The sequence below is a fragment of the Anarrhichthys ocellatus genome, unplaced genomic scaffold (assembly GCF_004355925.1).
Source record: "Anarrhichthys ocellatus isolate YVR2014 unplaced genomic scaffold, GSC_Weel_1.0 scaffold30, whole genome shotgun sequence".
NCBI lineage: Eukaryota > Metazoa > Chordata > Actinopteri > Perciformes > Anarhichadidae > Anarrhichthys > Anarrhichthys ocellatus.
This window is the reverse complement of record NW_022280060.1, coordinates 4,948,472-4,961,160: the sequence shown is the minus strand read 5'-3', so window position 1 is coordinate 4,961,160 and position 12,689 is coordinate 4,948,472. Positions and strand designations below refer to the sequence as shown.

The following is a 12,689-nucleotide window of genomic DNA, read 5'->3' as shown; positions in this document are numbered from 1 at the left end:
TAGTCACATGTGTAGTATAACTAAACTACATTTACACTGCAGCGTACATATCATAATACAATATTATAGGTGTAAACTACTGTGGAATAGTATTCTAGTAATAGTCGTCGTCTTTTACTTCTAAATCGGATACAACGCCTTAATTATTGATTTTTAAGATGCTAATGTATTTTGTAATTATATGTTTTAATGGGGGACAAAAATATGTAACTTTTCACAGTATTTTAAGATTGGGCATTGACATCAGTTGTGCGTAGGAAGTGGGAAACGATAGGTCATCTGATTGCGTCAGAGAAACGTCAATGCCTAAAAATAAATAAATAAAAAAACAGCTTTGGGAATATCCAGAAAATGTGGGAAAGTCCAGCTGTAAACAGATATAAAAGGAGAAATGTAAAGACAGAATATTTGTTATCTTGTCTTAAGAACAAGTGGATTGTTTTAATTTACTGTACAAATAGGACTGGATGAATTTTACTGGAAGGTGTATCTGTCTGGTACAGCCATTACCTATCTGCATTTATATTTCTTAATCCTCTGAAGCCAGTTTTATACAGCAGAGATGCCACACACCACCCTGTAACACTTCATGAAGTCAGTCCAGAACTGGAAACAGTCACAAACCACTGGATACCTCGTCCCCGATACTTAACCTGAAAACAAAAAGGATAAAAGGAAACTGTGGCTTGATGTCGGACACATTTTATTGTCATTATAAAATTAACAAATACAGGGAATGCCGGGGACTTTCTCGACCACTTCATTTGTCACCAACTGTTTGATTTATGCAGCTTTTGGCTCTGTAGGACTCCCATCTACTCTGAAGAAGCCACATAGTCTTTAACTATAGGTAAGAAAACAATGGAATGGCAGAACAGTGGAATAAACACTTAAAGCAACATCATTTCCCAGAAATACTTCACAGGCAAAACATATTGGGAACAAAAAAGAAATCCATATACACACACATTGTACTTGAAGTGTCATCCTTCAACATTTGGTCTTAATCATCAAAAAGTGAGGTATAATTGACTGGAACTTGAATAATAAAAATAAACTCTCCTTCAGCGTTATTCGTAGCGACATCACTGAGAAACTACGTACCATTCTCTGTTCTTGTTTTAAATGTAATAAGTGCACCTCTATTAACAAGAAATTTGTAATTTAACACATATTGAAATGAAAGTACATCCACTTCCGCTGCTGCTTAAATATATGTATACAGAGTCTGAACAGTGAATATAGAAACCCCAGCATTTATGTTGATTCATGTTACTACTTCTGTGTCTTGCTGTTGACGGTGTCAGATAGGAGTTAATTACAAACATGGTACTTTTTTATTTTTATGTTTGCTCCTCTATATACACGTATAAAAATGAGCTGGATACAATTTTAGGAACACCTTTCTGAATAATATCACAACAAACTCCAGCCTCACTACGCACTATTGAACTGACAACTTCTAAAACAGAAGTACTGCATTACTGTACAGGGGGCTTGTATTTTTATGTTCACTTAGTGTATGAGTAGCCTTTAGAAATGGTGTGAGCGCTATAGCACACAAGCCAGATACTTTGCCAACCTGTGGACCTCAAATAATAAAGCATCTGCATTACATCATTCAACATACATTAAGCATTGTACCACAATTAAAACAAAAGTGAAATCACACATTCTCTCTTGGATAGGAATTATTAATTAAGCTGCACAATCTGATGCTTTAAAACAATAGCATAACTAAAGGACCATATCACAATAGCTATTCTTAAATGGGAAAAATATACGTAAATAGCTCTTATCTGAATCTATGCTAAATTATTTTACATTTCAAATAAATTTCAACTTTAACTACCAAAGACTAAAACAATGGCAGCAAAGGAAAGCAGTGTCTGGCAACATGACGGATATGCATAAAGCTACACATTTATAAATGTTGGAGATGCAACTCCCATATGCAAATAGTAATGTTTTATTATTTGTCAAATATAGTTCTCAAACATAGCAGAGAAAGGTGAGTGACAGTGACAACGCAAAGGACCGACCAACACCCCCCCCCCCCCCCGACCAAAAGTCAAAAGGCACTGCCAGATGTGCTTCTGTATTCACGCTCACATTACAGAGGTTTGGTCAAGCTCATCAGGCTTGGTTCAATTTCTAGCAGCTATGACAACGGATAATGCTACACCTCCAATGGCTACCGCAGTGGCACCAAACAGCCATTTCCAGCTGAGGCCCTGAGGAAATAAAAAGAAGAAGAGGAGAAGGGATGTTAAGTAGGTTGCAGAATATTACGACGTCAAAAGCTCTACGACACACATTCATCCGACTTAAAATATTGATGTATAACTGATGCTCCTTGTTCATTATCACACAAAGGCTCCCTTGATGATTACATACATATCACTTAAAATAAAAAAAGAATGCAAGTGCATGAGCATCATGTTATGAACAGAAATTCAAGCTGTATTCAAACCCCAAACCCGCTTCCTCGGGGAGTGACTCTCACCCACGTAGACTTGGCCCGGTGTTTCTGAGAACCGCTGCTGCTACCACCACTGGGGTTACCCAGCATCTTCTTATACATGGCCTGCTCCGCTCCTCTCTGCTCAGAGTTCTTCTTCACCAGCTTGGAGAGCTCTGCGTGGATGGTCTATACAGAAGAGACAAAACAAATAAGGCGTTGCAGGCTCCAGTTTAACACCCAAACCCCCCTCTACTCTACTACCAACCCAGCTATCCTCACACGAGGGGGACAAAGTACTGTATAACCACCTAAGACTGATTTGGGAATACGTCAGGATCACAATACGCTTACATCAACAGACATAAAGGGGCGATCATTGATCATGATGAATGGATGAAGCCCTGATTAAATCTGCTGCATAAATAAATACTGGGAAAAAAAAATGTATTTGTGCCGCTCTTTATCATCTTACAAGAAATCACCAGCTTGCGTCACAAACGTGGCCTGCCGTTTAGCACACATGTACACACAATTCCAGGATACGAGTTTAATTATTGTTCCAACATTGTCTCCGATCTGAGTCACTTCACTGCTCTTAAAGCTGGCGAGTGACTCAGAAAATCAATGCTTTTCAGAAACAACTCAAAAGGTTTGTGCTTTGTAAATGCGTTTCAGAGAAACTGATGGAGCACAATCTGAGTTTATAGCACTGCTCACTTCATAGGAATATTTGAGGACAGTCTTCCCACAGTGGACTGCTTTGGGTTGCTGTTCTGTCTGATATTACTTCTGCCTGATATTACTTCTGCCTGATATCAGACACAACTGCCAACATGCTACACTTTTATGGCCAGTTAGCCTGTCACTCCCTTTATTTCCATCTTCCAAAACAGTGGTGAGGAAGCACAGGAGCCAAACTGCCTCCATATGACCGTGTAGCTTTCAAAAGGCAAATTTTTCTAAACAGAGTTCAGTGCAGTGCGCAGTCTACAGAAATCGCACTGGAGCAACATTGCATTACTTGCAGCAACTTCACTTCACAGAGAACGAGGGCAAAAAAAAAAAACACATACACACCCAACATTATACTTGTGTCATCCTGCAACATTTGGTCTTATTGATCAAGAAGTGTTCTATCATTGACTGAATAATAAAAAATAAACTCTCCTCAGTATTATTCATAGCCTGAGTAATGCTGTATTCCAATCACATTCCTTGTTTTAAAAGGTAAGAAGTGTACCTCTATTACCAAGAAACATTGGTCAAGTACAGTACATCTACTTTAGCTGCTGCTTTACTGTATGTATTCACAAATGACCAAAAATAGAGAACCACCCCCCCATTATTGTGTGGGGATACACTGACAGACAATTGTGGAGAGCGTGTCTGTCCTGTCAATGTGTCTGTTCCTATCTAAGAGTGAGCAGAGACATTTACAGAATATTGTTTGAGCAGTTGGCAACACTATTGTACAATCAGCTATGCAGCAAAATGACAACAATGACACCGACTTGTCCCCAGGGCAAGGATTAAACAGGCTGAACAAACATGTAACATCCTGTCCGAACAGCATCTGAGGCTGTCTCAACTGGAACTGCCGAGCCCGTTTGTCACGTCAAAAAGTAAACAACAGACAAAAAAAAAAAATCTCTTCACATCAAATTTGAGTTGAAGGAGGAGGGCGTGAACAGCAAGAAACCAGTGTAAAAATGCAGACAGCATGTTGGTCAAAGCTTGAAGAAGAGAGAGAAAGAGCGTCATCCTCTCACTCCATGACGCCTGCTTCTCTTTAAGACCACCTCATTGATTATAATGGGAGCGTTCTGGTATTGTCACTGAAGCACACCCACTGTTCTTGCTGTTAGAACATGAGGTTATTTAGGGAGTATTTTCATTATTAAAGCACTAAGAGGGAAGTCTATGTTGACATTCAAACAGCTAATCTCTCACCAGTATAAAAGTGTGTGTTGACACAGAGACATCATTGTCAACATAGATGCTGTCAACAGCTATGTATTGACACATACGCAAAAGGGCCTGAAAGTGCATCCAATCTACAGCATGCATGATTATTATTTCAGATATAAAAAGACACAAAGGCCCATTAAAAGAGTGATCCACCTCAGGTGAACTATAGCAAAACGTTATAGGACATTACATTTAAACTGCACATGCCGGAGGACAAGCTTTAGTGGGGGCTAGGCCATGTGCTGTTTGACAGATTGGTGTAGGACTCAAGTGGGGGATTCTGGGCATGACTACCATGCTGCTGCATCTCACAGCGAATCCAAGAAAGAAGCCCACGCACTGAGCAGAGTTCTGTCAATGGCCTTGTGTAGCCAAGGAACCACATATACCCGACTGTACAAGCAGAAGAACAGGACTAGTGGCTAGGTATTAGATACGGCTCGGGTGAAGGGTAACCCTATTTACAGCATCACCATGAAAACAGATCCTCTGAAATGATGAATCAGCAGTCCACCTGACCTTGCACTACAAATTAAGTGATTTGATAAACTACCCAATAACGCCATCTACTGGTCACAAGAAGAAACTGCAATTTCTTCGTACTAAAAGATAAAATGAAGAAGCCAAAAGTACCTTGTTGCTTGGTTCCAACTTCAGCGCCTTCCTCAAAGTTTGAATGGCTTCTGTATATTCCCCTTGCAAGGCTAGTACCTTGAGTGAAAACACACAAGTTTCAGTAAACAATCCATCACGGACAAACAGAGAAAGTAAAGAAAAAGAGTGTGTACCTTGCCCATGCGGAAAAGTGCTTTTATGTTGTCTGGCTGGTGTTCCAGTGCTGAGACACAAGATTTGAGTGCGGCGTCATAGTGGTCCAGTTTCAGCTGAGAAGCAGCCATGTTGTTTAAACACTTCACTCTTACACCCATCAGCTCATTTTCCTCCTCGGGACTAATGTCAACTGCACCAAAAGAAACATAAACAAAGACTTAAAACATACTAAAAAAGTATCCTGTCCATCAGTGCATCATTAAAATGACTGAACATTGGTTAACTCTATTCCCTATCATCCTCTAAGGCGGGTCACATTATTTTTACACATGCTGAGGAAAAGCTCCCTCTTGTTTTCGGGATCATTTATTGTCATTGTACAACAGGGTTGTGCTACTTAATGCAGTTACTACCATTGTTAGTGCCTTCTTAATTTTCCTTTACCCTCTAAGCACAAATTGACAGTGAGTCCCAACTCACTGGCCTGCATCTCACCTTTAGAACTCGACTGTGTTATCTGCAGGGCAATGCTGTACGAATTCACTGCAAACGCGTAGTCCCCACGCTGATAATGAACGTTGCCCCTCTCTCTCTTATGGCTGGCCAGGGCGGTCTTTTCTGGAGGGGGCAGCAGCTCCACGTCTGGAGCATCAGTAGCTTTCAGCAGTTCGACTTCTAGGGATAGTTCAGAGTTGGGGGGAACCTCAGGCTCAAGACTGGAATTATGAAGAAACACAGTCAGGAGTTAAGGAAATAAGAGTCCCAATGTAAGTGTGCGTCACAGTAGGGTTCAGAATATCTAAGAACAGAGCTTGTAGAATAAGTAAAGTTGCGCTGTTTTGTGTCAAATTAAACAAAAGGGAATATACAGAAGCTTTGGTAATATTAAGTTTATAAAGCCTTTAGCAGTTAGATTCAAGCATGTCCCTACCTCCCCCGGACACCATATGCATATTTTGCATCGACCTGGACGAGAGCCTTCTCTCCCATCTCCATGAGTTGCACTGTTAGATCCAGAGCCTGAAAGGAAAAAAATCTCATCCAGTGAGATATGACATGTACAATGCAACACCAACTGCTGTCAGTAGGATGAAGCAAATGATACATAACCTGTTGTGAGACTGTGAAATCACTCTATTTTGCCTTTTGAAAAGTACATCAAATTGTCAGTTATTACCTGGACGACATCTCCATCTCCGAGAGTGAAAGAGAGGCCAGGCTGCTCCTCTACGAGTGTCCCGTCCTTCAAGTACGTTTTAAGATTGATCTTTACATTTTGTCCTTTCTGTGGCCGACTGTCTCGCCCTTCCCCTGCCTCCAGGACTTTTTTCTTCAGCTGGTCATTACCTGGAGACACAAACAGTCACGTTAATTCCGGTCAGCTACAGTATTCATTGGCAGTATCGCTGCCATTGTGGAGCAACCACAACACCTTGGGCTCTGTGTTGCAGAGGAGGGGGCTGGCCATCAATGTTAATTTATAACCTACTAAAACACCTTCTACGGGATTATATTCTGCTACAATCTGACATGTTACAATGGGGCTTTTTGTTACATACCCAATACATCCATCCATTCTTCCACCGGACCTGGAGGGTCTGAATCTGAGTCTGCATTTTTCTTTTCGGACTCGTCCATGGTTTTCCCCTTCCCACCGCCGGCATCTTCCAGAGGAGGAGGAGGGTCGTCGTCAACGTCTTCTTCATCTAAAACTTCAAAGTCCTCTCCGCTGTCCAGCAACGAGGTTCGTCCATTCTTCTTCACTGACGGCGCACTGGCGTCCATGATCTCTTCTTTTTCAGTCATTCGTAGAGTACTATGAGGAAGGAGGTTAACAATTAAAAAAAAAAAACTTTATTGACTTCTTAGCCGTTTGTCCCCAAAACCGTAAAAGATTCAACTGCTGGTATATTAGCTACATCAGTGAGCCGCAGCATTTAAGGTTAAGGTTTAAAATAAAACGACTGCCAAAATCATCCAGTAATGAGTCGCTAGCTAACAATTAATAACTAATTTTCAACAAAGTCACAATTTAAACTCACCTGTTTACTGTTTTGCTACAACAGTAACGTTATATTTTGATTAGCAGTAGCCAAGCTAGCCACACGTTTCCAGAAGTTTCGAAATAATTTATAGCCTTCAGCTATCTCTTCAAGCGGCTAGCAGGCTAATGCTAACCTACAGTAGCCGAGGAAGTTGACAATAGCAAACTAGCATTAGCTGTAATCTCGCTAGCTATGTAGCATAGCGAGATTACAGCTAATGCTAGTTTGCTATTGCTATGTAGCATAGCTAGCTAATGTTGGTAGACATTAAGTGACTGGTTGTATCTTGTCTTGCAAGGAACCACTGCTTACGTCATATGCGATAAACCTTTTTAACATAGTAAATTACACCTTACCTTCAAGCACTGTCTATGCAGAGCCTTGTTTTGGTCCTGGTCAATATCTCTCCTCCACTTTATAATGATGAAGTCAGTTTGCTGTTGGGTAACCCGAGACCCGTGGCACTCGTATGTGCTGCTGAATACAACATGAAACTGACTTCGATGCAGTCTCGAGCTCATCCCAACAAACTGCTTCCTGTTAACCTTGAGCTGCTGTACTTATATTGGGCCTTTTCATGCATAAAAACGAAAAACATGTCCACTTTTGTACTAATCTTATAAGCATACAATTCAAAATGTAGGCTTATTTGACTGAGTGTGACTATATCCGCTGCCGATTCATGAGTGCTATTTATAATTCAGAAATAGTACAAACATATATTTCACAAGGTGTATATTTCTAATAAGTATGTAAGTAGAACCATTAGTAAAATTATTTTAAGAAGCATTCAATTGCTGTTATCCCACTAACAATGGCATTATTGTAGCTCCTGGATGTACTCAGCAGGACTTTATAATTCTCTGGTTTCTTGCTTAATTGGAGCCGTGATATGTTGTGTGCAAATTCAAAATCATCAATCTTTATGAGAGGTGTGTGCACAGGTTAAGGCAAAAAAGTGCATATTATAGAGCTGTTAAAAGTTAAACCAGGGAACTTTTATAATCATTTTTTAGGTCATTTTTAAGTTTATTTAATCATAATTTGATTTGAAAGGTAATTAATTTCATCCTAACTAATGAAAAATAAAAATATAGCAAGTTATTTAACTTTCCAAATTTTGACTGGGGTGTTTTTAATATTAACATATTAAAATTTCAAAAAAATGTACAAAAAATGTTTATGTGATCTTTTCCTACACTGTATATAACTTCTCCTTTTGTACTGCAAAATGGTTAAAAGCTAAATGAGAGCTGAGAGGAAGAGATTCAAACAGCAAGGAAAAATCAAATGACATTTATTATTGATGCATTGTTTCTTTTTTGATAAGCAAATTATCTGTTTTTCTTTCAGTCTAAAGAAACTTTACAATATAAAGAAACATACAAAGAACATCTTTATTACCTACACAAGACACCTAAGTCCCTAAGACAAGATTCTGAACTATCCTACCATGAAAATACAAAGCAAACCCAAGAGACAGACTGCTTCATATTGAATACTGCCGTGTCATCAGAAAGGACCATGAATGGTACAGGAGAATCATTTATATCCCCTTCCCTTGAATCCCCCACCCCTCCCCGACTCAACATAACCACCCCGCCCAACCAGCAACTCTTCCTAATGGTACAGTATTATACATCACAATAGAAGTACAGAGATGGCCAACGATCGATATACACAGAGGACTGAGAGAGGATCAGTGAGAGAGCTTCGATCTATACAACGCTATAACAGGAGCGAATAGCAAAGGACACAGTTACTTTTTGATCTAGTCTTAATTTAAAATGAGGTTCTCTTAAGTATTTTTACCTTTTTAAAAGTTTTCTTAAATTGATAAAAATCCTTCATATTAAAAACTGCAATAAGAGGTCACATGTTTTTTTTGTGAGAAGATGCCCTTTGGAAAAATGATTCAAATGATTATTCAAAGCCAATAGTAACATTCAACTGAAACACAAGGAGACGAGGGCAGAGTGAGGACGCCACAGCTTGTCTGCTTCTCTCTGTCCTGTCCTCTCTCTGTCCTATCCTCCCCACCATACAAGTCTTCAGCATACAGTCTGCATTTATTGTGTTACTGTATTCTATACATTTTTATGGAAATTTAGCCACATGAGCCAAATAGTCAGCGCATCCTTTCTCTATGAAAAAAACATGGACAGTTTTATTTATAATTTACTTTCAGCTGTATTCATTGGTAGTGACTGACATATCAAAACATGTCAATGATATCAAAATGCATTATACAGTATTTACAAAACAGGAAATTAAAGAGAAGGGAGGGGAGACATTTTTGGGGAGAGGTGAGGGATGGGACTGGAGGAAAGAAGGGAGGTGTGTGTCACTACACATGGAGTGTTTCCCAGGCCACCAATAGCCAAATCCTGGAGCTGTCCCTGTTGAACTCTGGGTACAATCTGTTCACATTGATATCAGAAAATTGACGAGTACGTCACCATCACCCATAGAGGCTACAACGGTTGTTTAGTTATTGTCGGTTTGAACACAGCCATGACGTAAGTTGCTGCAGTGTGATGCCTTGAGAGATAATGTATCCCTTTGAAAGCAGTGACAGAGAGTTGATCAGGCCAAGGGCACATAACATACAGAAAGAAACAAATTAAATAGCGTAATATGTAACTATGCTTTTCTTTGTGTGCAGATTCTACGGGCTTTCATTTTCTCAGTACACTTCAAATAAAAATAATATGCTGAAAACAATCCACAAATAATGGAAATAAATCCATTACAAAAGTGTCCCGGTATTGTTCCTCGTCTTCAGACCGATGTGGCTGCATGGTCGGTTAACCCCAAGGTGCATCACTCTGCTCCCGTCATCAGCGCTGCTACGTCCTCCCAATACTCTGGATCCATTATCCCGTACGCATTGGGGCTCGTTGAGGGAACTGGTCGATTGGGAGCCAGTTATTTAGCCCGTCTTGTCTGGGTTAAGAAAGTGGATCATACAGAATCTGTGAGTTCACCCCAAACTCCAAGCAAGAAAGCCGGCTTCGTGAGTGTATCTTTGTGTCCCCCAAAAACAGGAGACATTGGCGAGAGACCAGAATGAACCCTGGGAGGAAAACAGTTCCACTTGGAGTCCACAGTGAGGTTGAAATCAAAACAAGGTGATGGAAGGGTAGGAACCACAGACAACTTGTAAATAACAAATAATAAAACAACCACAATACAAGCTAAATATGTTGTATTTACAGACAAGACCAAATCCATAGAAGAGATGCTCTCTTGCTCTGCCTGTTACTGAATGGAAACTGGCACCTCAGAGCAATTCCCATGCAGTAAAACATAGAAGACTGTGAGAAGGGGTGCTTATTAAGGCAAGATAGCTAGACATAGGATCATCGAGGTGCATGAGCAGACACTTTGTACCAGAAAACAGCAGCGCTCTGAGAAAGCCTCTGCTTTAACTGTATTTATAGTTTTAGCCGAGATAGTAAACTATTAGATGAGAGAGTTAATTATCCCGATCACCGATACTTTGAACATGTATACGAATGGGGCTACAAACATTAAGATGGCAAAGACTCAAGCTACGAGCCCAGAAGAAGTTTTAAGGAGAGGTATGTGAAGTGAGAGACTGTGACAAAGAAAAAACAAGACAAACAAATAACCTAAAATCATGTAAACAGAAAATGATTGTGCATTGTTTGAGTGTGTGCTTATTCCGTCATTGTTGATGCTGCTGCTGAGATAAAATGTGCCCTTTACAGGAAAACATAACTACATTAGTAGAATAATATCAATTATGAAAATTATAACAATAATATTACCATCAACAACAAAAAATACAAACATTTAATTCTTGCCCTAGAATAACATTATCAGTTCTTTTTTTTTTATTTTTATTTTTTTTTTTAATCATTCCTGACACAGGAGTTTTTGAATGAGGGTATTCGGCCCCTGTCAGTCAACAACTGCGTGCCCTCATAAATTATGATCAGCGTGATATGATGGAGTGGTGGTAGATGCAGCGCGGCATCTTGTTTGGGCTTGAATGCCCCCATGAGGGCAGGTTTTGGGTTTGGGAGAGACAGGCTTGGAGCAGTTTCGGGCTCTTACTGTCCTAGGGCCCGTGTCGAGGCCCGGCAGGTGAAGAAGAAGCTGCGAAGAGACCCTTCCTGTTGCTTGGAGGCCTTTTCATGTTCTTAAACCCATTTTACAGGCGTTGGGATGAGGGGCCTTGAGGGGAGTCCTGCTTTCCAGGTGCATCCCATGGGGCTGTGTGGCACAGCACACCGTCCACGAGGAGGAGGAGGAGGAGGAAGGAAGGGGGAGAGGAGGGTAATGCAAGACGCACCGGGGTGGATGGGAGAGGGAGATTGGGATAAGGGGAGATGAAAAAGAAATAAAATAAAAGATAAAATAAAATCAAAAAAAAAAAAAAAAGAAATCACACACTCATCGTCATGTTGGGTGAATACTGTAAAGAGAGAAAAAAGAGAGGGAGGGGAGAAAAGATAAGCCAAATCTATATTGAACTTAATATACTACCCAGTTCAAGATGAAAGCAATACAACTAACTAAACTAAATGCCATGTCCAGTTCTCCAGCCTCTTGCAGCATTACACATAACCATTAACCCTCTCTAAGTCAGGAGACCAGCAGCAAGCAAAGCAGAGTCCAGCCCAAGGAGAAGGTGTTAGGGAATTTCAGAACACAGTGAAGATACTGTAGCAAAACGTCAGTTTCATTATCACTCTATGACGATCTCTCCATGCATCAGAGAAAGCATATGATGTGGTTCTTTCCCATGCTTGTGTTTGTGCATGCTGTGTTTTTGTGTGTGTCGGGTAAAGCTGGGAAAACTGAGCACAACTTAAAGGATCGATTATTGGGCTCCATTTAGCCATGAGGACTGGTTTTAAGGTCGAAATAGACCCGGGGCAGGTTTCACAAAGGTATTTTAGACTAGTCTGAAGTTAGGGAAGTCTTGATTTTTTTGTTTAAGTTTGATAGTACCACCAACTGACCTACCCACAGGCTAACTCAGAAATAAGACTCTATAATAAGACAAAAAAAGACAGGCTCATATTTTGTAGTTTGTTAGCATTGCTGTGCGGCGAATAATAAGAAGGGAAAGTTTTTACAGAAATGTACTGCAGTGAGGACATCTGATGTGTTGGTGAAGCAAGGACTGAGCTGAGAGCTCCACAAGAAGCCACAGCATCTGAGCTCTACCACATGTCTGCACTGGGGTGACACTCGTCTTTTTCTAGTGTGAAGTCCGCCAAGACAGCCAAGAAATTACGAGAGAATATTAGGGCCATGTTTTGCAAGTCAAAATTTCACTATATGCACTAACTCCGGTAGTTTATTTAGTATATTTATTCTTGTATGTTTGACGTTTATTCTCAAGATTTTATCCATATTCTTGAATAGTATTTCAACTTTATTCTCAACATTTCATCTTTCTCAAA

General features: G+C 40.1%; 2 protein-coding genes across 4 annotated transcripts in view; both read right to left on the bottom strand.

Annotated features, from left to right (window-relative positions):
* Positions 1-686: 686 nt before the first annotated feature.
* Positions 687-7,732, bottom strand: fkbp8 (FKBP prolyl isomerase 8). Of its 2 annotated transcripts, none has more exons than XM_031863969.1 (9): positions 7,605-7,732; positions 6,763-7,019; positions 6,381-6,550; positions 6,135-6,223; positions 5,699-5,919; positions 5,221-5,393; positions 5,066-5,143; positions 2,507-2,650; positions 687-2,234 (listed from the first exon to the last, which is right to left on the bottom strand). In XM_031863969.1, the coding sequence occupies exons 2-9, from the start codon at positions 7,007-7,009 to the stop codon at positions 2,148-2,150; spliced, it is 1,209 nt and encodes a 402-aa protein (XP_031719829.1). In that variant the 5' UTR covers positions 7,010-7,019; positions 7,605-7,732; the 3' UTR covers positions 687-2,147. The 2 variants fall into 2 exon arrangements, with proteins under 2 accessions (XP_031719829.1, XP_031719830.1); XM_031863970.1 differs by lacking the exon at positions 7,605-7,732 and adding an exon at positions 7,246-7,389.
* Positions 7,733-8,386: 654 nt separating this feature from the next.
* The window catches only part of ssbp4 (single stranded DNA binding protein 4), an 85,739-nt gene continuing 81,436 nt past the window's right edge, over positions 8,387-12,689 (bottom strand). Inside the window, exon 17 of one of the 2 annotated variants that reach the window (XM_031864378.1) lies at positions 8,387-11,490. In XM_031864378.1, coding sequence (XP_031720238.1) covers positions 11,410-11,490 — 81 coding nt within the window. In that variant the 3' untranslated portion in view covers positions 8,387-11,409. Of the gene's footprint in view, positions 11,693-12,689 lie in introns of both variants that reach the window. The other variant, XM_031864380.1, reaches the window with a different exon arrangement.

Coding starts and splice junctions, on each gene's coding strand:
- fkbp8 (XM_031863969.1), bottom strand. CDS start 7,009: ATGACTGAAAAAGAAGAGATCATGGACGCCAGTGCGCCGTCAGTGAAG. Junction 6,224..6,380: donor GAGATGGAGATGTCGTCCAG/GTAATAACTGAC, acceptor TTTTCCTTTCAG/GCTCTGGATCTAACAGTGCA. Junction 5,920..6,134: donor GCATATGGTGTCCGGGGGAG/GTAGGGACATGC, acceptor TCATAATTCCAG/TCTTGAGCCTGAGGTTCCCC.